At 44.4% G+C, this 27,454-nt stretch overlaps 1 protein-coding gene across 2 annotated transcripts in view; it reads right to left on the bottom strand.

The window, feature by feature from the left end:
* Nucleotides 1–27,454, bottom strand: part of STN1 (STN1 subunit of CST complex) — a 74,316-nt gene that overhangs the window by 43,883 nt on the left and 2,979 nt on the right. The window contains exons 2-4 of one of the 2 annotated variants that reach the window (XM_075935532.2): nt 26,928–27,112; nt 9,263–9,458; nt 2,147–2,242 (exon numbers count right to left, since the gene is read on the bottom strand). In XM_075935532.2, coding sequence (XP_075791647.2) covers nt 2,147–2,242; nt 9,263–9,395 — 229 coding nt within the window. In that variant the 5' untranslated portion in view covers nt 9,396–9,458; nt 26,928–27,112. The remainder of the gene's footprint in view (nt 1–2,146; nt 2,243–9,262; nt 9,459–26,927; nt 27,113–27,454) is intronic. The other variant, XM_075935534.2, reaches the window with a different exon arrangement.

The following is a 27,454-nucleotide window of genomic DNA, read 5'->3' as shown; positions in this document are numbered from 1 at the left end:
TCAAACATCTGAGACCTTAATTCCACACATTCTCCTAGGTTCTTTTGTTTATATTGCTCTGTATCCTGCACTGATCAGATGACTTGAGCTAGGCTACATGTTAAAAATAGTCCAATGCATGGGATCCTGCTTCCCTTCAATCGCTCTTGCAAACTCAGATCCTTTTATTACTATACTGCAGTAGAAACCAACCACGCCAACTGCTTTCCAAAAACAGAGAAGACGGACCCTCTAAACACAGGAGACACTTTACTGTTTGAGTTTATGCCCAATACAAGATTTCACTGGGTTTCTGACTTCACTTTCACTACAGATCACCCTTCCACCTTTTTATCTTATGTATTTATAAGGCCCCTATTACCATAGTATCTGAGCATTTCACAGTTTTAATGCCTCCTCACAAGACCCCTACGAGGCAGAAAGTGTTATAATAGATGCAGAACAGAGGTAGAACTGAATGACTCACACAAACTCATACAGGAAAACTATGGTGGGGCAGGAAACTGGATCTGGATCTCCCTAATCCCAGGTTTATGCCATAATCACTGTCCCATCCCACTCTTCTGCTGTGCCATCACTATCCCAGTGGGCCCTTCTCTACAATAGAAATTCCTATTGAATAAATGGCCTGGCAGAAGAGTTACAAATAAAAAGCAAGTTAGTAAAATGTCTGATGTTTTGGAGAAGCAGCTCCTTGTGGAGAAAGGCAGGAGCTTGTGTGCTAGGGAAGCATAAACATTCTATTACTAGTGAGATAGGCAGCAAGTGACTCATCTCATGGCACAGCAGCCTTTTAAGCAAGTCAAGCAGCATGGGCGGATTCAGAATCCCAATTAATGTGCCTTTGCAAAACAGTATGATGGCTAAGGCCCAGTCTTTTAAAGCTAGCTGGCACCTATACATGCAAATAGTCACTCAATAGGATTTTCAAAAGCACGTAAACACCTAGCTCCCAATGGGAAAATTCCAGTAGGCACCTATCTGTATTTTTGCACACCTATATGCTTTTCAAGCTCTGGCCCTAAAAGATGGGGGCAAAAGGGGAAATCAAAATTGAAGGAATGCTTTCAGGCCAGTAAGCAGAAAACGCAAGTGACTTCCCCTTTGCAGAAACCATTAAATCTATTTACATTTTATAAGAGTTTTGCACAGAAGTAGAGCCCTGTAAATTTGTGGATATCTGCTTTATACCCGCAAGCATCCATATCTGCAAATGTGAATGCATGTATCCATGGATCATTTTTGCACATACCAATGGAGATCCCTATTCTAGATATTAAATTTGTATGTTAGATATCGATTAATTGAATAATCAGGTAACCGCATCCAAACATTGCAGTTACATGATTATTCAATAGTCCCCGGGAGCGGGGCCGGCAATCCATGTACTTCTGGCCCCACTCCCAGGGAGCCCCTGGCTACCCTGCACTGCTGCTACTGATATAGAGGCCGCAGGACAGCACCAGCCCATCCACAGGGGGCCTGACCTCCCCACAGCCAGGAGCTGCGTCAGAATGCTTAGGCCTGCCACGGACAGAGGCTGTTCCACCGAAGCCTCCCCTGATTCCAGCCCCACACTGCTGCCTCTGGTAGAAGCAACAGCACAGGTGGCTGCCCATGCACAGCTCCCCATGCACAGCAGCTCCTGCCTCCCCTTCCTTGCTGCCTCTGATACAGAGGCAGTGAGAGGGGGAAGTGCGTGTAATCGACAGGATTAATCAATAAGCCCAGGCTTATCAGTTAATCGTTTAGTCATCTAAATGTTTACATCCCTAATCTAGAATCCTGCAAATCTGCAGATATCTGTGGATCATTTGTGCAGATGTGGATGCACTTTTTGTATCCATGCAGGGTCTATGTATAAATGAAGAACAAGAGTTTCTATTCCTGGATTGTATTCCCTGTTCCAACTCATCCAAGACTACACAGCAAACCATTGGTACTTAAAAATACCTCCTTTCCTACCTTTTTAAAGTTCTTTGAAATCTTCATTTGAAGTATGTTACAAAACAGTGAAAAGTATAAATCAACAAAAAAATTTTTTGCAGTAACAAACAACGGTACATCCAATGAGGCAACTTCTAGGTTCTAATGGCTATAAATGTTGGAGTCCAGAACATGCTAAGAAACAAAAAACTTTTCTTACCTCCATATATATAGAAGGCATCTCGTTCTTTTGTTAGAACCACTGTCCCAACAACATCCACCTGTCTTACTGGATGTCCATTATAAAAGAATATACCTACAGAGAAAGTCAAAGAACATTTCCATTAAATGTGACTGAATACTGTTGCAGGAGTTCTATGTTGATTAGTCACTCATTTTATGAAATGCTCTTTCAATGAATTTTAAAGTTAGCTAACATTTATTTATATAAAAAATATCTTATCAATGAAAATGGGGAAAAATAGTAGTACTTGTTCCACTCACTTATTATGCTAAAAGGAGCTAGTCAATCACAATAGACACTGTAGCTCATCATAGTTTGGTAACTTCTCTCCTTCCTTTAATATTCTGACTACTAACAAAAGAGATAAATGTGATTCTATTTGCAATAATCAGGCTCCAGAGTAAATGTTCTTTTAAATAAATATGAGCAATTTATACATCGCCCAATACTTCTGTTTGAGGCTATCCATAAATTAGCACAGATAGCCTTAAAAATATTACAGATTCAGTGATATTTTCACTACCAGAAGGACTAGAAACCAGAATGGTAGCTAGCAAAATCCATTACCAGCTACCAGTCTCCTTGTGACCTGCAAGACGTAAAGGATGTTCTCAATCAAGCTCCTATTAAATTGGTATATACATTTATATATTTTACATTTACCACTACAATTATCACCCTTTAAGAGAAAAGGCCAGAAGAATGTACTGAGGACTGCCTCTTGAAGAGAGTAAGCAGTTTTTCAAAGGGACATTGTTAAGGGCCCAAAAGCAAGCTATTCCGCTGCGTAGGAAAGATAGAAAATATGGCAAAAGACCGCCTTGGATCAACCAGGAGATCTTGCATGATCTAAAAATAAAAATGGAGTCATATAAAAAATGGAAACCAGGACAAATTACAAAGGATGAATATAGGCAAACAATATAGGAATGCAGGGGCAAGATTAGAAAGGCAAAGACACAAAACGAGCTCAAACTAGCTACAGGAGTAAAGGGAAACAAGACGACATTCTATGAATATATTAGAAGCAAAAGGAAGACCAAGGACAGGGTAGGCTCATTGCTCAGTGACAAGGGGGAAACAGTAACAGGAAACTTGGAAATGGCAGAGATACTTAATGATTTTTTGTTTCAATCTTCACCGAGAAGTCTGAGGAAGGAATGCCTGACATAGTGAATGCTAGTGGGAAGGGGGTAGGATTAGAAGATAAAATAAAAAAAGAACAAGTTAAAAATCACTTAGAAAAGTGTGACACTGTTGCAAAAAAAAGCCAACATGATTCTAGGATGCATTAACAAGTGTGTTGTGAGCAAGACACGAGAAGTCACTCTTCCGCTCTACTCTGTGCTGAGAAGGCCTCAGTTGGAGTATTGTGTCCAGTTCTGGGCACCACATTTCAAGAAAGATGTGGAGAAATTGGAGACGGTTCAGAGAAGAGCAACAAGAATGACTAAAGGTCTAGAGAACATGACCTATGAAGGAAGACTGAAAGAAGTGCACTTGTTTAGTTTGGAAAAGAGAAGATTAAGAGGGGACATGATAGTGGTTTTCAGGTATCTAAAAGGGTGTCACAAGGAGGAGGGAGAAAACTTGTTCTTCCTGGCCTCTGAGGGTAGAACAAGAAGCAATGGGCTTAAACTGTAGCAAGGGAGGTTTAGGTTGGACATAAGGAAAAATTTCCTAAATGTCAGGGTAGTCAAACACTGGAATAATTTGCGTGGGGTGGTTGTGGAATCTCCATCTCTTGATCTGAGGAAGTGGGTCTGGCCCACGAAAGCTCATCATCTAATGAACCATCTTGATAGTCTTTAAAGTGCTACATAGTCCTGTATTTTGTTCCATCTCTGGAGATATTTAAGAGTAGGTTAGATAAATGTCTCTCAGGGATGGTCTACACAGTACTGGGTCCTGCCATGAGGGTCAGGGACTGGACTCGATGACCTCTCGAAGTCCTTTCCAGTCCTAGTAGTCTATGATTCTTTCTGATATAATCAACATGCTTTACTCTGCAGCATTTGACTTTGTTTCTTGAAGGGAGGGAAGGAGAAAAGCAATGGGAAGGAGACACAAATCTTAGTTGGAAATTTGGTATCTCCATACACATGCATAGAGCAGGTCATGACAAGTTAGAAGGACCCTAAAGTTTCCAGAACAGTTGTGACAGTGACTTGATGTGTCTAAAAGCTGTTTGGAGGCTGTGTATAATGTGTTCACTGTGAGCAACACAACTGGCGAATCATCCTCTGAGAGCAAGACTGCTGTTAGTAAACCTTTTATACTATTTATATATAGCTCCCCTTTATTGTTGATAAGGTGCTGTCACATTGCAGAGTCAGTAATCTGGCTAGCTGCACTTTAACACGGATAAAGAGGACCATTTCCTGGCTATAATTACATTGTGTTGTTGCCTTTGACACCCACTCTCATTTCAAGGCCTCTGGGGCATCAAAATTGCTGCTTTTATCTGCATGGTTTTCAGCCTTCATGTCACCGTATACAACAGGAAAGAAGCTGTCTGGATTTACATTTTTTCCCCAGTGTTGTTCTAAGGGATTAGTCATTGTTCATAGAATCATAGAATAATAGGACTGGAAGGGACCTCGAGAGGTCATCGAGTCCAGCCCCCCACCCTCAAGGCAGGACCAAGCTCCGTCTACACCATCCCTGACAGATGTCTATCTAACCTGTTCTTAAATATCTCCAGAGAGGGAGATTCCACCACCTCCCTTGGCAATTTATTCCAATATTTGACCACCCTGACCGTTAGGAATTTTTTCCTAATGTCCAATCTAAACCTCCCCTGCTGCACTTTAAGCCCATTACTCCTTGTCCTGTCCTTAGAAACCAAGAGGAACAAATTTTCTCCTTCCTCCTTGTGACACCCTTTCAGATATTTGAAAACCGCTATCATGTTCCCCCTTAATCTTCTTTTTTCCAAACTAAACAAGCCCAGTTCATGAAGCCTGGCTTCATAGGTCATGTTCTCTAAACCTTTAATCATTCTTGTCGCTCTTCTCTGTACCCTTTCCAATTTCTCCACATCTTTCTTGAAATGTGGCGCCCAGAACTGGACACAGTACTCCAGCTGAGGCCTAACTAGTGCAGAGTAGAGCGGCAGAATGACTTCACGAGTTTTGCTTACAACACACCTGTTGATACAACCTAGAATCATATTTGCTTTTTTTGCAACAGCATCACACTGTTGACTCATATTCAACTTGTGGTCCACTATGACCACGTGATTCTAGCAGTTAGATCTGGAAAAAAGACGTATTAGATAATTTAGCCCATATTCCTAGGGGCCAGTGTAGGCTCATTCCATGCAGTATATTCGTTAGTGATCTGTACAATTCTGACATAAATAAATTTGAGTGATGGGGCTTCTGGTCATTCCCTAGGGAGTTTGTTCCACAATCAAATGTGTTTTCCCTTGGATTCAGCCTACATTTACTTTTTAATTTCCTCCCATTGCTCTTTGCCCCGTCTTAAGTCATTCCCAATTGCCATTAATAACCAGTTTATCAACAATTATATACTTTACAGCATCTGATCTTTACCAAACCCATTAGCAGAGAAGGGTTTTATACAAATTTATATGTTGCCTACCCTGTTCCCCCACCAGCCTTCCCCAAACACTAATTTGTGTATATTCTATTCTGATGGCATTTGATGTGGGTGAAAAAGATGATGTGGAAGGTACCTGGCACGAGTGTGTTTTGCACATGTACACTTCCCAAAGAGACAGGGAAGAGAGTTAGCATTAATTGTGTTCCGTGACTTTTCATTTTTATATGGGATCATAAAGTCTGTTTATATAAACACATGCATACAAAAGGACTGCAGTGAGCTTGGCTGTGCACAGAGACAAATCCACAAGAAATGTGGAAAACATGCATGCCCCAATTTTAAAAGGCTGGTATCTTAACATAGCAGAGGATACAGCCTTATGAGCATCTTATTTAGAAGATTAATGATAAAAATTGTGGCAGATGAGGAATCTCTCGCAAATAAAATCTCATGGCATGCAAATGAGACATGTAAGAGCATATCTGGGAGAGAGAGAATTGCTGTAGTTGTCTAGGACTTTATAAGAACAGAGAAAATATGTTTGTTGGTGTTCACAGAATTTGTTATTCTTCTGTTGTGTGCTATTATTAATTGTTCTGGAGAAGCACGTAGGAGCCCCAGTCATGGACCATGACCCCATTATGCTATGTGCAGTACAACACATAGAACAGAGATAGTCTCCGTATTATTGTGTAAGTACTTAAAAATGGCAGTCTGTCAACTCTTTGGGGGCAAGGAAATTCTTTTAATTGATGCATGCATAGCACCTATCGTGAGCCGCGTGCGGTTCTTCTCCCCCTGTCAGTGCGGCTCATGAAGCCGCCCCCGCCTCCTGTGCTCTCTGGGGCAGGGGAGCCATCCAGATCCAAAATGGTGGATCAAAAAATGGTGGCTGCGGATGGGAGCCTGCTGAGGCCAAAAAGCTGTTGGATCCAAAGCCTTTTTAAAGGGACGGTTTTTTGTTTGTTTGTTTTTTGCTCTACCATTTTTTTGGGGGGGCTCCTTTCTTTTTCTTCGTCTGGAATGGGTTGGCCACCCCTGACCTATCACAATGGGGCCATTTTCTCAGATTTAGGCCTAGAGTATATAATACAAATAGACCATTTTAAAACACAAAGTTAACAATCTCTATAGAGGCACTCCCCAAGTTACAAATATCCGACTTATGAACATCCGCACATACAAACAAAAGCTCAGCAGCCTGAAGCAGGAACATCCTTAGGATTTATGGGGCTCTACACAGTACTATTAAGCTAGTGCCCCATGGCCAATGGCAGTCTTTGCGGTGGGATGATGATTGTTTAGAGATGTGATTTTAGAATATTCAGGAGCACACTAATGAAATAATTTTAAAGCAAATATCAAACTAAGGTCCTGTTGACTAACACAGTCGATTCAGAAACTGACAGTATATATAAGGGGTTGGCAAATGCCTGTTAAATGGTTTCATTACCACATGAATGGCTCTTTCACAGGTTCAGTTCTGCTAATAGCTCTTGCAGGCTTTTTCACTTTTATGTTAACTAGATCCTCTCTGGAGAAAGCAAAGCCACAGAACAGGGATAGGATGAGATGGGTGGACATTAAGTCCCACTGATGCCCCAAATTTTCTGATGCCCTACACAGCTGCATATTCTGGGTAGGGATGGTCCTTGCCTCAGGGGAGCAAGCAAGAGTCAGTGATAGTGACAAGCAGTGCAAGTGCTGGCCAGATGACTCCGGAGGAACAGCCGGTAATTGCATAGCCAGCGGCTGGAGAGAAGTGGCACGTTGAAGGGGAAACCGACATTTCTCTCCAGCAGCATGTCCACATCCTGCTCCTCCAGAGTCTTCTGGCACAGGCCCGTACCGCTTGCCACCTCCTGTTGATCAGAGACTGGGTGCAGCCAATAGGGGGGCAGGAGACAAGGAAATGGGACTGGCCACAGGAGCTAGCTCCGAGCCTGTGGGGGGCTGGTGGCCAGGGGTGCCTAGAAATCCCTTTCAGGATCTCCACCTTCCTCCTCATTCTCCTCTAATTAAACTTGCCTTTCCTCAAGCACCAGCATTCAAGGATAAATAAAAAACTATTTCGACTTTTTTCATGGCAAATATGCAGTATTTCAGCTGCATTATGGGTTAAGTAGGCATATGTGGGTTAGCTTGGGAATGTATAATTTATTACACTGGGAAAGTGCATTCAGAGTTCCGAACGACGAACATACAAATGAACTTTTGGAACACAACCCATTTGTAAGTTGGGGACTTCCTGTATTTGGTCAATAGGCTCTTTGAAAAACATCCATCATATCTATTTCCACAGAAGTAAATATGCTGGGTCTTGTACACGTCATATTGTCTCTAAGGACACAACACTAGATTTAAGGAGAGCATAACAAAGCCAGTTCTTGGCACCCTTCCTATTGTCAAGGAAAAGTTAATATATTAACAAAAATTAAGAGTAGTTCTTCAAGGGTAAAGCAAGCCAAGGACTCTCTTTTACTCAAGGGGATAAATAGATGCACCTAGTCTTTCTTGTAGATAAGCCTACTTGACTATCTGATTTTTATGATTATCTCTAGGTTTCCCTATGGGTTTTTTCTTTCCTTGTCCCCCGCACCACCCTTACTCCTAAAAACCATTTTAAGTCTGGCCCAGCGTGGTTTGGGGTACATACCCTCACCACTGTATGGAACACGCTGTAGCCTGTTTAGGTTTGTCTAATGATGACAGCAATCCAATGTTAGCTCTGTACTGCCTTACAAAATGTATATACGTGGGTGATATTGGCTGGAGCTCAGCAGGAAACAGACAGAAAAACATACACATTTCAAACAATGGTTAGGAAACAAAAGGTGTGTCATAAGAATCAGTACAGAAACTAGAATGAAGAGCAAGGCTTTCCAAGTACATGAAATATCCATTCATATTTAGAAACCAAACAAGCAAAGCTTTCCCCCTCAATTCCCATGAATGTGCCCTGACAAAAAAGCACTACTCTTACTGTTTTAAAATGTTTTTAAAAAGTGACCACTTTGCAATATGAAGGCAGTAATGAAAAGGCTGAAAATCCCCCAAGCATTTTTAAATGGCTTGAGAATGAGAGAGCATAACAAAAAATCCACCACTTTTATTTTTTTTACAATTACTTAGATGCCAGTAACACACACACAGACAGAAAGTTAGTGAACCCTTTCTGCTCTGTCAACAACTCTCAATTTCAGAGAGACTGTTTCATACCAGTTAGAACAATGGAGAAAGCATCTGGTCTCCTAAATTCCATTTTCAGTGCTGCCACTACAATTCTATATAAATTAATACCAGTTCTTTGACTGGATGGAGACAATACTGATCTCCTTCCCTCACTGGAGTGATTGAGAACTCATTCATCAACATTCAAAATCTGTGGTAGAGATCTTCGGACAGACAGTTCTATATAACAGACTGCAACTTTGTGAAGCTGATACTGTTCTACAATCACTCCCACCAGTAAGTAAACCCATTACATTTCTATACATACCACAGAAATCAGGCATATGCACATACCTGGAACCTGCTTAGATTCTTTCATTTCCTTTATATCCTTAATGTAGAGTCTTGCAAATGCACAAAAAACAGGATCCAACCCCCATAAAAGAGAAGGCATCTCTGCTTCATACTTCGCTGGCTGGGACTGCATTCAGAAACCAAGTGATCAATTCCCATTAACAACGACAGGCTAGGGATTGCTGATGATCTTTATCTACAAAGATGAAAAGATGCTATTACATATAGTCCTCAAAAATGGATTGTGAGATTTTCTTGACACTGCAGCAAAAAAACACAAGTAAAGTATGTGCTGTGCTAGCTTACTTGAAGTAACCAATAATAGCAGCAATAATATTTTGCAATCAATGCCTTCAAATTGGTGACAAATTGAAGGGATTTTCTTGCATAAATACAGTGACAGAAAGGTGTCCAAAATATATCTCACTAAATACAGTAGGAGTACCACAAGCCTCCTTTCTACCTTTTTTACTTTTCCATTTGTCTTTTTGTTTACAGTTTTTTCCCCTTCAAAAAATAAGTATCCCCCCAATTCATATACTTAAATATTTTACTGAAAAATTAGCTTATTTTATTGGAAGCAAATAAGAGCAGCGTCCTCTTCCTCTAGATGGTGATTGGTCCTGCTAAGAGGCCAGGCGACTGGACTTGGTCTCTCGAGGTCTCTTCCAGTTCTAGTATTCTATGATCCTAGGCCACCCAACCTTAAATACGTCATACTGGTTACCTCTCCTTCCCTTTGCTTACTCCTGGTTCTCTTCTCTCACCATATCTTAGCTAATTTAGACAGGCAGATAATTTCAGAAAATAGGTGGTTTGCCCAAAAATACCTGCCCTGGGACATACAGTAGGAATTTTGAGCCCTGACATGCATTTTTGTTAACTTCCCCTTTTCTGGCATTTAACTTGTTCCTATAAAGTACTCAAGGTTGCTCCAAAGAATGAAAGAAGCTGTAGAAAACAATTCTAACAAAAGAAGGATACCACTGTCCTGCAGCCTCCCCAATTTGAAGTGCAACACTCATTCATGCGGATTGATAAAAGGGTAAAGATTTGTTTATTGCTAAGTTCCTCAGTGCAGCCATTCCCTTTTGTTCATGCAAAATTAATATCAGTTCACTGTGCCTGGATTTATTTTTATTTCCTCCTCCTCCTACAGTCAACTCTTTCTTCCATGCTGCCCCTTACACATGGAAGGCCCTTCCAAAATCTATCCAACCATCCTCTCCTCATTGAAATCCCTCCACAAAGTTTGTGTCTCCCCCTGAAACCTACAAAAGTGTGAGTTACATCAACCTTTTTCTTTCTGAGGCCCTTCCCCCTCTCAACATGCTATAAAAACTCAACAGCCCACCTATGCCACAACTGTCCTTCTGCTTATAAAAGCCAGGGACAGCTTTAAGGAGGAGCAAGTAGAGCAACTGCCGCTGTTTCAACCCAACCATAGCTCAGGGACCGAGACTTCAGTCCCACATGTTGGAGCTTTGGCTTTCTGCCCTGGGCCCCAGCAAGTCATACGGCTTGGTGGATCCCCTGAAACCTCCTTGCGATGCCCAAAGGGCCCCACATTGCCAGCTGAGAAAGAATGAACTACAGGCAGTCCCCGACTTACGCGGATCCGACTTATGTCAGATCCGCAGTTACAAACACGGACTGCGGGACCTCGCAGTCCCGCCGCCCGTGTACTCCCGGCAAGAAAAGCTGCTCCGCGTCTGCCTGGTCTGCGGCTTTGCAAAGCCTCGGGGGAAGCCGGCAGGGGGGCAGCCCAGGCGCCCTGGGCTGCTCCGCTGCCTGAGCCCCTCCGCGGCTTTGCAAAGCCGCGGGGCAGCCCAGACGCGCCGCGGTTGTCCCGCTGCCGGCATCCTCAGGGGCTTTGCTCCCCGTCTCCCTGGTCTGCTGGTCTCCAGCAGACCAGGGAGACGGGGAGCAAAGCCGCGGAGGACCCGGGCGGCGAGACCGCGGTGCGTCTTGGTCCGCCGCCCGCGTCTTCCTGGTCTGCTGGGGGGGGGGCTAGGCTTTTCCAGCAGGCTAGGCTTTTCTCCAGTCGCCTGTGGAAGAGCAGCTGGAGCGCTGCCGGTTGGTCCCGCAGCGCCGCTCTGGGCGCTACTGGACCAACCCGGCAGCACCCCAGCTGCTCTGCCACAGGCGTCCCCAAGTCAGCTGCTGCTGAAACTGACCAGCGCTGACTACAGGAAGCCTGAGGCAGAGTTGCTCTGCCCCGGGCTTCCTGGAATCAGCTGCTGATCAGTTTCAGCAGCAGCTGACTTGGGGAGCTTGGGGTTCTTAAGCTGATTCTGTATGTAAGTCGGAACTGGCGGTCAGTTTCAGCAGCGGCTGAATCTGGACGCCAGTTCCGACTTACATACAGATTCAACTTAAGAACAAACCTACAGTCCCTATCTTGTACGTAACCCGGGGACTGCCTGTACTTGATGTTTAGATCAAGCTTTATCAAGCTGAATACATGAAGCAATTCAGCGTATGATCTTATTAATTTAATTCTAGTGACCTCACCCCTCTCTGTTCCTCTCTGGAGCAATGTTCATCACTTCTCATTGTGTCTAAACAAACTCTAGATTTTAAGCTTTACAAAGAAAGGATGTGGGTTGAGTGTGTTTTGTAGAGTAACCTAGCAATCCTTTGGAAATGGCAAAATTATTACTATCAGTCTCCCCTTTCCACTTAATCTGTTGCACATTTGTTCGCATCATCACACTAGAGCAGTATAGTCACCATTTCTGAGGGCCAATTGTTTGTTTCTTTTCAGTCCACCTTGAGAATCACTTTTTGAGTTGGGTCTTGCTCTTAAGAAGGATGTTTTGAAACTGTGAAGGGGCATAGCACATGATAAAGTCCTCTGTAAAATTAAATGTTAATAAACCTTCATTCTGTAACTAACCAAGGCTAGAGCAGCCCATGTGTCAGGAGACCAGGTCATAAGTAGTCAGATCTGATGGTCAGAGCAGAAGTCAGGCTCAGAGGTCAGAGTAAGAGATAAGAACAGCAGTCACAATTTGAATGCCACAAATCAGGATCAAGACAGAGCCAAAACAAGGAATTGGAGCCCAGCATCAGACCTGGAGTCAGAGAAGGAAAGAGCAAGGTTGGTTCAGAAGCAGAAGTGAAGTGGGTACAGGACTGGAAAAAGACCATGTGCCAGCCAAGCAGCTACTGGTTGGGTTAATATCTGGCCTGATAGCTTCCTAAGTCAAGCAGGCATGACAGGAGTTTAAGCAGGCATAGCTGCAGGGGTCTAACCAGCTTAGAGTGAAGGGAAGCAGTTCTGTGTAACCCGCTCCCACACAGAAGGAAGAAGGGTTAAAATATCATGTCTGTGTCATGATGCTATTTTAGGGGCACTTATTCTCTGGAAAGTAACCTGAGATGAGCACATGATTTTGGTTCTCTCGGGAAGTTCTTCCCGTTGTATAGGTCAGTATCTCCCAAACAAGAGTTATCAGATACAGTCCACATGTTGAGTTCCAACAGCTGTCAGTTTTACAACAGAAGACATTTCTCAGAGCCAAACCCAAGATGACACTTGTAGACCTGAAAGCAACAAGGGAAGAGCTAGGCAAAAAACAGGTCTGACTACATTTTACTGCATAGATTCATACATGGTGTGGTGGAGCAGAAGAAGAAAGTCATTACTGGCACACATGAATCCCTGGGATAATTAATGAAGGCCTTTCCCATCAATGGCCTTTCCCCATCCGGGAAATAATGAAGTACAGTAAAACTCCATTAGTCCGGCATCCAATGCTCCGGGACTCCTGATGGTCCGGCACCATCAGGAACCCGGAAGTGCTGGGGCAGCCGGACAGGCTTCCCCCATTCAGCTGCTGCTGAAACTGACCAGCAGCTGAATCGGGGAAGCCGGGAGCAGAGTACCTGGGGTGCTGCCGGGTTGGTCTCGTAGCGCTGCCCCTCGGCTACCCCAGCTGCTCTATTACAGGCATCCCCGATTCAGCTGCTGCTGAAACTGACCAGCAGCAGCTGAATCAGGGACGCCTGGGGCAGAGCCAGACTATCGTAAGGGGGGGCTATGAGGGGTCTGGGGTTGGCATCCCCTCCCACCCCACTCCATACTCCTCAAAGCTCCCCCTTCTGATAGTCCGGCATATCTGATAATCCGGCACCCCCTGGGTCCTAAAGGTGCCAGATTATCGGAAGTTTACTGTATTTGGGACTTCAATAGCATTTAATATATTTTTAAAATTTCCAGACATTTCCAAAAGGTAGATAGGCTGGACTGGCACTTTGAAATTCAGAGCCCGTACACAGTTTGCATGATGGGAAGCAGCAACTGCCTCATCTGTTCTTTCTTTCCCACCCAGCAGTGAGAATGATATAATATGCACTACTCTACTTTGAGCTGAATGCCCAAAGGTGTGGCCCATATTAATACAATGGTCTGCCCTCTGGCCTATGAGACTTTGAAGAAAGGGTGTTGCCAATGCTCATGATTTTTTCATGAGTCTCATGATAATTGTTCCCTTTAAAGACCCAGCTCACGGAGTCAAGTGGATATGTGATGATCTCAGCCTTCATTCTTAAAGAATTAGTAAGTTTCTAGCCCTTGTGACTATGGAGAAAGCTTCAAAATGTGATTCCAGTGAAGGCTTAAAAGCAAACAAAAAATAAAGTACACCAAATCTATTATTTGTACATAATCTCATGATTTTGGGGAACCTGACACCTTATTTTGAACATTTGAGGTTGCCAATACTGTTAATTCTAGAAACTTCAGACCTCTCGCTGGCTCAGCAGTGCCTCATATTCAGGGCATCACTGGGGAGAGGTACAAATGGACCTCCAGTGAGCACCGGAAGACCTTTAAACCTCCTTATGACACACACACACTCAGACAAAGCATGCTGTAGAAACAAAAAGCTTACAAGTTTGAGGAAATCCCTCGTGGAGTGGTATGTGTGCTTTAGCAATAGTGTTCCAAGGTCCTCAGCAGCATTCTGTGGGAGTCCTTTGGTCTGACCCAGTATGTCCTTATGTTTTTATACCCCCTCACCCACCCACTGTGACTTCCATTCATCTAGTATTGTGGGCTTCCATAATAGTCTGTTTTGATTTATTCTTGTCATTCATCATAAGCACATTGAGAATATACCAATACAGGCAGTCCCCGGGTTACGTACAAGATAGGGACTGTAGGTTTGTTCTTAAGTTGAATCTGTATGTAAGTCGGAACTGGCGTCCAGATTCAGACACTGCTGAAACTGACCGCCAGTTCTGACTTACACACAGAATCAACTTAAGAACCCCAGGCGTCCCCAAGTCAGCTGCTGCTGAAACTGATCAGCAGCTGATTCCAGGAAGCCCGGGGCAGAGCAACTCTGCCTAGGGCTTCCTGTAGTCAGCGCTGGTCAGTTTCAGCAGAAGCTGACTTGGGGACGCCTGGGGCAGAGCAGCTGGGGTGCTGCTGGGTTGCTCCAGTAGCGCCGTTCCTCGGTGCTACTGGACCAATCCAGCAGCACCCCATCTGCTCTGCCCCAGGCGTCCTGATTCAGCCGCTGCTGAAACTGACCAGCAGCGGCTGAATCAGGACCTGGGGCAGAGCAGCTGGGGTGCTGCCGGGTTGGTCCAGTAGTGCCCAGAGCGGGCGCTGCAGGACCAATCGGCAGTGCCCCAGCTGCTCTGCCCCAGAGTCCAAAACAAAAGCCTGGTCTGCTCTGGCAAAGCCTCAGAGGCGAGGGACCCCGCCGCGGCTGCGGCTTCAGTCCGGGAGCCTGTGGTCTGCTGGGGACCGTCCCCAGCAGACCACAGGCACCCAGATTGAAGCGGCAGAAGCGGCGGTTCCCCGCGCCTCTGAGGCTTTGCTCTGGCAAAGCCTCAGAAGCGCGGGAACCCGCCTGGTGCCCCTGGTCTGCTGGAGACGGTCTCCAGCAGACCAGGGGCACCGGAGCAGCTTACGAACGGGGCTTTCTCGCCCCAACTTCCGGGGCAAGAAAGCCCCGTTCGTAAGTGCGGATCCAACGTAAGTCGGATCCGCGTAAGTCGGGGACTGCCTGTACTGTCAAGTAATAGGTGTAACGGCATTGCGCAAGAGAGTTTTTCTTGCACAAGAAGGGGCAGTGTAGACGCTCCTTCTTGCGTAAGAGCCTCTTCTGAAAAAAATGGTGGCTCATTAGGTATGCAAATGAGGCTCAGAGATATTCCACGCTTAGCCTCATTTGCATATTACTCGCATAAGAAGCTGCGAGTGTAGACATAGCCTACAGGTATGCAGGGGCAAGATTAAAAAAGGCAAAGGCACAAAGGAAGCTCAAACTAGCTACAGACATGAAGGGAAACTAGAAGAATTTCTATAAATATATTAGAAGCAAGAAGACGACCAAGGACGGGGTAGGTCCATTGCTCCATGAGGAGGAAGAAACAGTAACAGGAAATTTGGAAATGGCAGAAGTGCTTAATGACTTCTTTGTATCGGTCTTCACCAAGAAGTCTGATGATGAAGGAATGCCTAACACAGTGAATACTAGTGGGTATTGGGTAGGTTTAGAAGATAAAATTAAAAAAGAACAAAGTTAAAAATTACTTAGAAAAGTTAGATGTCTGCAAGTCACCAGGGCCTGATAAAATGCATCCAAGAATACTCAAGGAGCTGATAGAGGAGGTATCTGAGCCTTTAGCTATCATCTTTGGAAAATCATGGAAGACGGGAGAAATTCCAGAAGATTGGAAAAGGGCAAATCTAGTGCCCATCTATAAAAAGGGAAATAAGAACAATCCAGGAAACTACAGACCAGTCAGTTTAATTTTTGTGCCAGGGAAGATAATGGAGCAAGTAATTAAGGAATTCATCTACAAACACCTGGAAGATAATAAGGTGATAGGTAACAGCCAGCATGGATTTGTAAAGAACAAATCATGTCAAACCAATCTTGTGGATAAGGGAGAAGCGGCAGACAGGATATACCTAGAATTTGGTAAGGCATTTGATACGGACTCGCATGATATTCTCATCAATAAATTAGGCAAATACAACTTAGATGGGGCTACTATAAGGTGGGTGCATAACTGGCTGGATAACCATTCTCAGAGAGTAGTTATTAATGGTTCACAATCCTGCTGAACGGGCATAACAAGTGGAGTTCTCATAGACTCGTAGACTTTAAGGTCAGAAGGGACCATTATGATCATCTAGTCTGACCCCCTGCACAGTGCAGGCCACAGAATCTCACCCACCCCCTCCTAGAATAATACTCTCACCTATATCTCAGATATTGAAGCCTTCAAATACTTTGAAGACCCCAAGATGCAGAGAATCCTCCAGCTGTGATCTGTACCCCACGCTACAGAGGAAGGCGAAAAACTTCCAGGGCCTCTGCCAATCTGCAGGAGTCTGTTTTGGGACCAGTTCTGTTCAATATCTTCATCAATGATTTAGATATTGCTATAGAGAGTACGCTTATTAAGTTAGCAGATGATAGCAAGCTGGGAGGAGTTGCAACTGCATTGGAGGATAGGGTCATAATTCAAAATGATCTGGACAAGCTAGAGAAATGATCTGAGGTAAATAGGATGAAGTTTAATAAGGACAAATGCAAAGTACTCCAATTAGGAAGGAACAATCAGTTTCACACATAGATAATGGGAAGTGACTGTCTAGGAAGGAGTACTGCAGAAAGGGATCTAGGGCTCATAGTGGATCACAAGCTAAATAGAAGTCAACAGAGTGACGCTGTTGCAAAAAAAGCAAACACAATTCTGGGATGCATTAACAGGAGTGTTGTGAGCAAGACACAAGAAGTCATTCTTCTGCTCTACTATGCACTGAGAAAGCCTCAGTTGGAGTATTGTGTCCAGGCCTGGGTACCACATTTCAAGAAAGATGTGGAGAAATTGGAGAAGGTCCAGAGAAGAGCGACAAGCATTAAAGGTCTAAGAACATGACCTATGATGGAAGATTGAAAAAATTGGGCTTGTTTAGTTTGGAAAGGAGAAGACCGAGAGGGGACATGATAGTGGTTTTCAGGTATTTGAAAGGGTGTCACAAGGAGGAGGGAGAAAAATTGTTCTCTTTGGCCTCTGAGGATAGGATAAGAAGCAATGGAGCAAGGGAGGTTTAGGTTGGACATTAGGAAAAACTTCCTAACTGTCAGGGTGGTTAAACACTGGAATAAGTCGCCTAAGGAGGTTGTGGAATCTACATCTCTGGAGATATTTAAGAGCCGGTTAGATAGACATCTATCAGGGATGGTCTAGACAGTACTGGGTCCTTCTGTGAGGGCAGTGGACTGGACACAATTACATCTCAAGGTCCCTTCCAGTTCTAGTGTTCTATGATTCCCTTTTGCAAGCACATTAATAACAATTTCTATTATAGTAATTTAATTTCTTGAACTTTCCTATAAGTGTAATTTACACAAAATGACTTTGCCCGGTCAACAACGGACCTCACCTGCTAGTTCTTAATAAACATGGTGTATTGCCTTTTCCCCTGTAAAGATCCCATGTGCTTCTTACAAGCATAACACTGTTAAACAAAAAGCTATGAAGTACTTTCCAATTATCTGGAGGAGGACTGGCTGGTCACCAGGGCCACAAACGGGGGGAGAGCAGGGGCCAGGCCACAGGGGGCAGTTGCCCTGGGGCCTGGCAATTTAAAAAGGCCCACGGTTCCAGGCTGCTGCTACTGTGGCAACCAGAGCCCCAGGCTCCTTAAATAGCCACTGAAGCCTCACATGGTGGAGCCTGGGTGGCACTGAGGGCTGGCTGGGGATGGGATGGTGTTGAGGGCTGGCTGCCCCAGTAGTGCCTCTTCTGCTCAAGGCCTCTCCTCTTCTGGAGGCAGGGGAGGCGGAGGCAAGGCCACCATCCCATATTGTACATGGCCCAGCAAAGCCTGCTGACAGCCCTGCTGGTCACACTGTTGTTGTAGATATATATGCATGACATTCTGGTCTCCCTTTTATTGCTTCACAAACTTAGAAACAGGTAAATGAACATCCTTTTGATAAGCAGGTTTGAAATATGGTTTGGTTTAACTGTACTTCAGCTTTGCAAACACCATTCTAAATGGTGCTGAAATTTTATTTTGCACAGTCTCACCACAAGCTGCCTCAATTAATTACAAAAGATACAATATGCTATAGCTCAATCAGAAGCTGCAGAAATTATTGGCTGAAATTCTATGGGCTTGTCTTGAGCAGATGCCCAGACTAGATGATCCTATTAATCTCTTTTCACTTTAATGTATTAATTTTGCGGTGCTCTGCACTGCAATATACAATAGGTGAAATATTAAATTAAAATCCCTTCAACCTGCAAATCAACGACGCTACGTAATTCAAGAAAGCAGGCAAAAAAAACCCCCCAGTTTGTGAGTTATCTGTTTTTCAAAAAGCAGATAATAGGGTTTAAGAGTTTGCATGAGCTATTGTTGAACACACAACAGCTGCTATGTGTTGCCGAAACAATTGCACGATTAGTATCATTATTATGGAAGCATTTGGGGATACCTTAAAAATGCTACATAAAGCCAATTTTTATTCTACAATGTTATGATATCTTTGTCTTTAGGAATGAATAATTGCAGAACAGCTGTTTAGAAAACTCAAGTAACCTGTGAAACATGCTGCATGTAAAATTATGATTCTGTATGTGTAACGTGTCATTAAATGTGCAACCCTAAAATGCCACCTTTGTGAAGTCATTTTTCACCAAAAAAAATCCCCAACTGTTGCCTGATTCTAACTAAGATTTTCACCTTCACCTTTGCATTATTTAGTGTCATTATTTCCTCTTTGTGCTACCATCTAAATTTGTTTCTGCCACACTGCATCTCTTTTCATCTTATGATTAAAGTATATCTGGCTGTAAAACTAATAGCCTTTAGTATTTATCTTTGTGCCAAAATGTTCTAGTTTTGGAAATAAATTTTCTGAGAAATTGGGGATTTTTAAAAATTGTGGATGTGAAGAATAAGGTCACCTACAGGATCATGGTTACAGCAAAACCTGAACTAGTTGTTTTTATTATTAAGATCAGCAAGTCAAACATAATTTAAAAATAACCTAGCTACAATAGCGTATCACATTACAAGCTGTTTTATCTTGAGACTTTGCAGCTCATCAGGATATAGCAGAACATGTCATCAGTTTTGGAAACAAGAATGTGTGGTATGGGAGGAGGGAAATCAGGATTTGGAGCAAGAAAAGCAAGGTTTGTAGATATTTTTTTTCAGAAATGTTTGTGCCATTGCTGATTGAAAGCAATATTAAGAGACAAAGCAGTCTTTATCCCTTAATAAATTCCTAATCTTTATTATGTAAACTAGTGGAAATTTTTAAAGCCACAAACAAAGTCAATCAGCTTTTGCTCCTGTGCAAGAGGAACGGTCTAATTACCATTTGGTGGTAAGACAACTATGGTGTAGCATTTGCAGTGTGTGCATTCATGTGACTGGACTAAGCCTCTTAATGCCTATCAGATGGATGGTGCACTACAAGATTTAAGTAGCCTTTCTCATGTTCACATATTGCATAATGCAGTTTTGGTCCAATATCCCCGAGAACAACTACATAAGACCTTTGAATTAAATAAAAGATAATCTCCACTGATTAAAACTGGTTAATGGGACTAGAATATTATTCCTTCTGATAATATTATAGACATTTAATTATTATTTAATGAAGCATGCCAGTAATTTGGTAAAGAAGTATTTTAAAGTGTTCAGTTTAATATATATTCCAAAAATTGTGGTTAATATTTTTTGAAAGATATACCTATTTAAAACATACAGGCTCTCTTGTGAACAGTAATTTAAGTTATATGCATTACAAAGTCAAGAGATTTATCTAACAGAACTACTAAATGCACACTTTAGTCAACTTAGACGAAAGCAACAATCTTAAAATAGGAAAGTTAGAGGAACTTTCCTAATGTAGCCAATTGTCATAAACCTAGTAGATACTGGGTATCATATTTTGAGCTACACATGTCAAGCAATTGATGCATATATTCACATTTATGAGGTAATACTTAGTTTAATGATTCTAATAAGCATGGCAGCACAGTTTAGCTAGCACATCAGATGCATATTGTAGATAGTTCTGAAGGTGACATTATAGTTAGCCTGCTAGAAACACTGGGTCAAATATCTAACTTCTGTAACAACTGCACTAAAGTCAATAAGAAAAGCAGGAATGCATTTGGTCCAAAATATTTTGCTGAAGTGGAAGTAATCCTTTTTTCAACATAATTTTTGAATAAAAAAATCAAATATTTGACACAGCCTTCAGGATTTGCATCTTTATTCAGTAATATTTGATTTCAAATGAAACCAGCTGGATAAAGTGTATCATTTAAATGATAATTTAGTAATGTTGACATTTTATTTGTCATTAAGCCTCAAAGTTTAGCATCCACTTGAGATGAACGCAGCTGTCTGCAGACCCTACAAGGTCGGCCTACATCACTTCCACATTGAGAAGGATTTCTTCACAAACAGAAGGGCTATGTCGTTAAATTTCTAAAATTCTCCGGAAAATACCAACTAACACCTTAGTCTGCTGGCATGCTTAGATGTTGTCCCCTGATATTTAGTGATGAGCTGAGGAACACGACTTCATGAACTGACCTAGTTTGCACAGATACATCATTCTGCCTAAGCACACAAAATGATGGGAATGCTTTGCCCAAATGATTGTTTTTCTCTGCTGTGGGGTCACAAGTCATCTTATTATTGGGGGCAAGGCTAATCAGAATCCTAGGACTAGAAGGAACTTCCAGAGGTCATTTAGTCAAGTATCCGGCACTACTGGCAGGGCTAAGTATTATTTAGACCAGGCCTAACAGGTGTTATCTACCGTATATTCCGGCGTACAAGACGACCTCTGATGTTAAAAACCATCCCCCAAAAATCGGGGGTCGTCTTGTACGCCGGGTATACATCCCAGGCGCGCCTGGGCTGCTCCCCCGCCGGAGCCCCTCCGCGGCTTTGAAAGCCTCGGGGGAAGCCGGCGGGGGGGCATCCCAGGCCTGCCTGGGCTGCTCCCCCGCCGGAGCCCCTCCGCGGCTTTCAAAGCCTCGGGGGAAGCCGGCGGGGGGGCATCCCAGGCGCGCCTGGGCTGCTCCCCCGCCGGAGCCCCTCCGCGGCTTTCAAAGCCTCGGGGGAAGCCGGCGGGGGGGCATCCCAGGCGCGCCTGGGCTGCTCCCCCGCCGGAGCCCCTCCGCGGCTTTCAAAGCCTCGGGGGAAGCCGGCGGGGGGGCATCCCAGGCGCGCCTGGGCTGCTCCCCCGCCGGAGCCCCTCCGCGGCTTTCAAAGCCTCGGGGGAAGCCGGCGGGGGCGCATCCCAGGCGCGCCTGGGCTGCTCCCCCGCCGGAGCCCCTCCGCGGCTTTCAAAGCCTCGGGGGAAGCCGGCGGGGGCGCATCCCAGGCGCGCCTGTGCTGCTCCCCCGCCGGAGCCCCTCCGCGGCTTTCAAAGCCTCGGGGGAAGCCGGCGGGGGCGCATCCCAGGCGCGCCTGGGCTGCTCCCCCGCCGGAGCCCCTCCGCGGCTTTCAAAGCCTCGGGGGAAGCCGGCGGGGGCGCATCCCAGGCGCGCCTGGGCTGCTCCCCCGCCGGAGCCCCTCTGCGGCTTTCAAAGCCTCGGGGGAAGCCGGCGGGGGCGCATCCCAGGCGCGCCTGGGATGCGGAGGGGGCTAAAGCCGCGGAGGGGCTCCGGCGGGGGAGCAGCCCAGGCGCGCCTGGGATGCGCCCCCGCCGGCTTCCCCCGAGGCTTTGAAAGCCGCGGAGGGGCTCCGGCGGGGGAGCAGCCCAGGCGCGCCTGGGATGCGCCCCCGCCGGCTTCCCCCGAGGCTTTGAAAGCCGCGGAGGGGCTCCGGCGGGGGAGCAGCCCAGGCGCGCCTGGGATGCGCCCCCGCCGGCTTCCCCCGAGGCTTTGAAAGCCGCGGAGGGGCTCCGGCGGGGGAGCAGCCCAGGCGCGCCTGGGATGCGCCCCCGCCGGCTTCCCCCGAGGCTTTGAAAGCCGCGGAGGGGCTCCGGCGGGGGAGCAGCCCAGGCGCGCCTGGGATGCCCCCCCGCCGGCTTCCCCCGAGGCTTTCAAAGCTGCTGTGGCTTTGCTCCCGGTGCCTCTGGTCTGCTGGGGACCATCTCCAGCAGACCAGGGACACCGGGAGCAAAGGTGGCGGAGGGGCGCTGGGGTATAAGATGAAACCCTATCTTTTAATTAAAAAGATAGGGGGTCGTCTTATACGCCCAGTCGCCCTATACGCCGGAAAATACGGTAATCTGCTCTTAAAAATCTCCTATGATGGTCATTCCACAACCTCACTAGACAATTTATTCAGTTAAGAAGTTTTTCCTAATGTTCACTCTAAACTGTCCTTGTTGCAAACTAAGCACATTGTTTCTTGTCCTTCCCTCAGAGGCTAAGGAGATATTTTTTACTCCCTCTTCCTGATAATACCCTTTGATGTACTTGAAAACTATTATGTCCCCCATTAGTCTTCTATTCTCCAGACTGAACAAACACATTTTTTTTTTCAATCTTCCCTCTTAGATCATATTCTAGATATTTAATCATTTTTGTTGCTCTTCTCTGGACCATCTCCAGTTTCTCCACATCTTTCCTGAAATGTGGTACCCAGAACTGGACACAATACTCCAGTTGAGGCCTAATAAGCACAATGTAGAACAGAATTACTTTGTGTGTCCTACTTACAATACTCCTGTTAATACATCCCAGAAGGTTTGCTTTTTTTGCAACAGTGGTACACTGTCGACTCATATTTAGTTTGTGGTCCAGTAAAATACCCAGATCCCTTTCTGCATTACTCTTTCCTAGGCAGTCATTTCTCATTTTGTATATGCACAATTGATTGTTCCTTCCTAAATGGAGTACTTGGCATTTGTCCTTATTGAATTTCATTTAATTTACTCAATTGTTTCTGCGGTTTGCCCAGATCATTTTGAATTATAATCCTATCCTTCAAATCATTTGCAATCCCTCCCAGCTTTGTATCATCCATATACTTTATAAATGTGCTCTCTATGCCATTATCTAAATCATTGACGAAAATACCAAACCCAGAATAGATTCCTGCAGGTCCCCAGTCAATGTGCCCTGCAACTTGACTGTGAATCACTGGTTACTACTCTCTCGGAATGGTTTTCTAAACAGTTACACATCCACCTTATAGTATAGCTTATACAAGCGCCATCTAGCTTGTATTTCCCTAGTTTGTTTACAAGAAGGTCATGCAAGACACTACCAAAAGCCTTAGTAACAACAAGATATATCTTATCTACCACTTCCTCCCATCCACAAGGCTTTTTAACTTTGTAAAACTCCTCTAATAAAAGGTGATTGTCTTTATTGTGTGTATCAAGAGGCAGCAGACCTGTGCTTGGCATACCCTCATTGAGGGATTTACTTTCATTGAAACTGCACTCATTAGACAGGCAACAAAGGTTCCAAAGAACAGTGGAGTTGAGAAAGGGTGGGAACAGGTATTTGTATCTGAGGATATGGGCTCTACCTAAGAATCCTAGGATGTGTCTAGACTACACCTCTCTGTCAACAGAGAGGTAGATTTAGGCACGTCGAAATTGCTAACAAAGAGGGGATTTAAATATCCTGCACTTCATTAGCATAAACATGGCCACCGCTCTTTTTCAAAACGAAGCTTTTTAAAAAAAAAAAAGGGAGGTCTAAACGTGGATCTGTCAAAAAATAAAGCCTTTTTCGAAAGATCCTGTAAACCTCATTTTATGAGAGATAAGGGATCTTTAGAAAAAGGCTTTATTTTTCAACAGATCCATGTCTTGACTGCCGCTTTTTTTTTTTTTTTTTAAAAAGCTCCATTTCGGAAAAAAGGGACAGCCATGTTTATGCTAATGAAGTGTGGGATATTTAAATCCCTGCTTCATTAGTAATTTCAACGTGCCTCATCTACATTTCTCTGTCGACAGAGAAGTGTATTCTAGACACACCCCTAGACACTATATGACCCTTCCTACTTCCACTGTGCAGTAACAGAGCAGGGATGTAAGCGACTAATAGACAAGTCAACTATCCAATAAGCAAAAGCTTATTGAATAGTCGACACACTAGTCAACTAGTCGCTTCCTTGCCCCCCGCTGCCTCTATCAGAAAGAGTCAACAAGGGGGGGGAAGGAGGTATTGGGGGAGCACCTTTGAAATGTACAGCAGCCCCAGCAGAGACTCTTGTGCATTTCAAAGACTGAAATGGCGCATGGACCCCAGGGCCAGTGGGGAGTCACCTGCTGACTCCGGGCTCCATACGGCGCTTCTGCTTTGAAATGTACAAGAGACCCAGTAGGGCTCTTATAGACTTCAAAGAGGAAGTCCCCCATTGGCCCCAGGCTCCATGCCGCGTTTCAGTCTTTGAAATGCACAAGAGTCCCTGCCGGGGCTGCTGTACATTTCAAAGGCGGAACGCCATGTGACATTTCCGCCTTTGAAATGTAGCAATATCCGGGCGGGCTCTTGCTATATTTTAAAGTGGAAGCCCCCTTATCGACTAATTGAATAGTCAATGGAAGTTCCATCGACTATTAGATTAGTTGAGTAATCTAATTTTAACATCCCTATAACAGAGTGGATTGAGACTCAATTGAATCTTTTGGTGCAGATCAATAGACCTGAAGTCACTAATGCTTAGACTTGGTTATTAGATTTGTTTGGGCAGCATCTCTGATACAGTCTGCACTGGCAACGAGGCTTCCTCACTGACAGATGAAATCACCGACATCTGTATTATATGGTGGGACCATAAGATATTCCAGAGTATGTGGTGTGTTGGGCAGCTGGCAGGGTAGCTGATGCCAGAGTGAGTAAGGTGCCTCACCCACCAGGTTGGGGGGTGAACTCACACAGATGTACCCCTGACCTCTGTGTCTTTACTGACCATGGACAACAACTCTGAGACAGTGGAGACAGAAGCACATTAAAGGAACATTTGGATTGGACTAAAAACCTAAGGCAAAGGACACTGTTCAAAATACTCTGGGGTGGTATTTTGCTCTCAGTTTTATGCTTATGAATGCTGCTTGCAGCATTTTACTAAGTTAATGCCAGGTTACTTTTCCCCCTTTTTATTATAAGTTTATAGTCTACATTCAGACTGTGTGTCCTTGAGAGGTGAAGTACTGCCTCTTGGAGGTACCCAAAAGGTGGTGCGTAATTGTGCCACATTACTGGGTGTGTGCTTGAGCTGGTTCTGTGTTATATGTTGAATAAAACCCCCTATATATTGAATCTGGCCCTACTTGCTGCTGACTCCAGCTGGCACAAGGGTTACAAATTAAATGGTAATACATTTGTTCTCTATATTGAATTTTTCACAGTACATATGCCAAATAATTCCATACAGTGTCAACAGATTAAAACCATTTATAAATCCATCAGAAGCAAGGAACCATGCAATACATTGTTTCAAGGTCACTGTTGTGAGCCAGAATATAGATTCAGATTAACAACGTAATGATAGCCCTGGAATTTGTCCTTTAATAGACTAACCTCCAGTATTATGCTTTTTTCTTATCTTCCCCATAAATTCCAGAATCATTTCCATTGTGCAAACAGGGACTTAAAGACAGCAAGCAAGGAAGAACACTGGGGTTGTGCCTTTCTGTTGATTCTTTATTAACAAGTTATGAAAGGCCCCTCCACACACACAAACTAGAAATGTGACTTTCTACCCTAGATTTCGAATTACATTCATTCAATTAACAGCTGAGAGCTCTGCATATACAATCCTGAGTTATTCAAGATGACTTTCAGCAAAAAACAGGAAAAGATGATGATATTTGTAATTTTTTTGGGTGGGGTAGGGACTTAAAACAGCCTCTAAGCAAAGACCTTCTTTATACACTGAAGAAACTAAAGAGGGCATAAGTCCATTTATTTTCTCATATTCAGATCGTGTTCACTGCTCTGGTGTGCGTGCTCTCTCTGATGCTAGAAATTCCTCACAAACTTTGCTGTAAGGCAGTGGTTCCCAACCTTTTCATGCACCCTTTTGAATCTATTAAAATTTTATAGCCCCCCCCCCAAAACAATATAATTGTTTTCAAACATTCCATTACTTGATAATCATTTGAAATATATAATAGTTCATGTTATCTAAACAAATATAGTAGTATTAAGAGATAATACAGGCTGTCCACATTGAAATGTAATAACTTTGAGGTGCCATATATTTTTATTGAATAAAATGGTATTGGATCCACTGATCCATTTTTGCTAGAGGCCCAACTAAATCCTTCCCGTCACTCTAATAGCTTTTGAACGGTTAGAGCGGATTGACGTAGTCACGTAATGTGATCATTTCAAAAAAAGAAAAAATGGTAAAAAGTGACTGACTCGAATGTAAGCCGACTTCAGACTACAGTCGCAGCTTGTTTGCTTCAGCCTGGGCTGAGGGCCGGGCAGATTGCAGGGCCTGGAGCTTCTCAGTTCCCATTGGCTGCTTTTGCTGTTCACAGCCAATGGGAGCTGAGAGGCTCTGTGCCTGCAATCAAACAAACTCAGACTCTGCAAGCAAACAAATATCCAATCTGAGTCCGCAACACTTCCAGGGTCACTTCTCAGCCCAGCAGGGCAAAGTGCTGGCGTGCTGGGACTTTTTATCCACATGGAGCATTTGCAGACTTAGAGCCTGTCAGCTCCCGGTCCCTACCTTTTGCCATTCTGGGTCAAGGGGAGTGATGGGAGGCGGCAGCCAGCATGTCCTTTGGCCCACGCTGCTTCCTCAGCTCCCACCCCCTCTGTCCTCTGCCCATCCACGGAGGATACAGCAAAGGGGCTCTCGTGGCCAAAGGCAGCTCCTGCCCTAGCACTCTGCCCTTGGGTGGGCATGGAGCACTGGGGGAGAAAAAAGAAAAAGAAAAGTAAGGATCGGGCCCACCGCGGGACTGGGAGCAGGGAGAGGGCTGGAGCGTAAACGGCAGTGCAGGACAGATGGTCGCAAAAAGCGAGCCCCAGGCGAGAATCACTAGGTGGAAAGTCCCAGTCCTGAGGTGGGCCCAATCCTTACTTTTAAACTTTCTGGGGACTCCTACAGTACTGTCACGGACCACCACGGGTTTGCAGACCACAGGTTGGGAACCACTGGGGACTAGCAACTCAAGAACAAGGCAAAGAAATGTGTTAGTTAAGATTTAATAAATATGTGGCACTTGTTATGCAAATAAAACTAGAACCCAA

Source organism: Pelodiscus sinensis, chromosome 8 (assembly GCF_052426305.1).
Source record: "Pelodiscus sinensis isolate ZL-2025 chromosome 8, ASM5242630v1, whole genome shotgun sequence".
Taxonomy (NCBI): domain Eukaryota; kingdom Metazoa; phylum Chordata; order Testudines; family Trionychidae; genus Pelodiscus; species Pelodiscus sinensis.
Note: the sequence above shows the minus strand (reverse complement) of the source record. Positions and strands in the feature narration are given on the sequence as shown.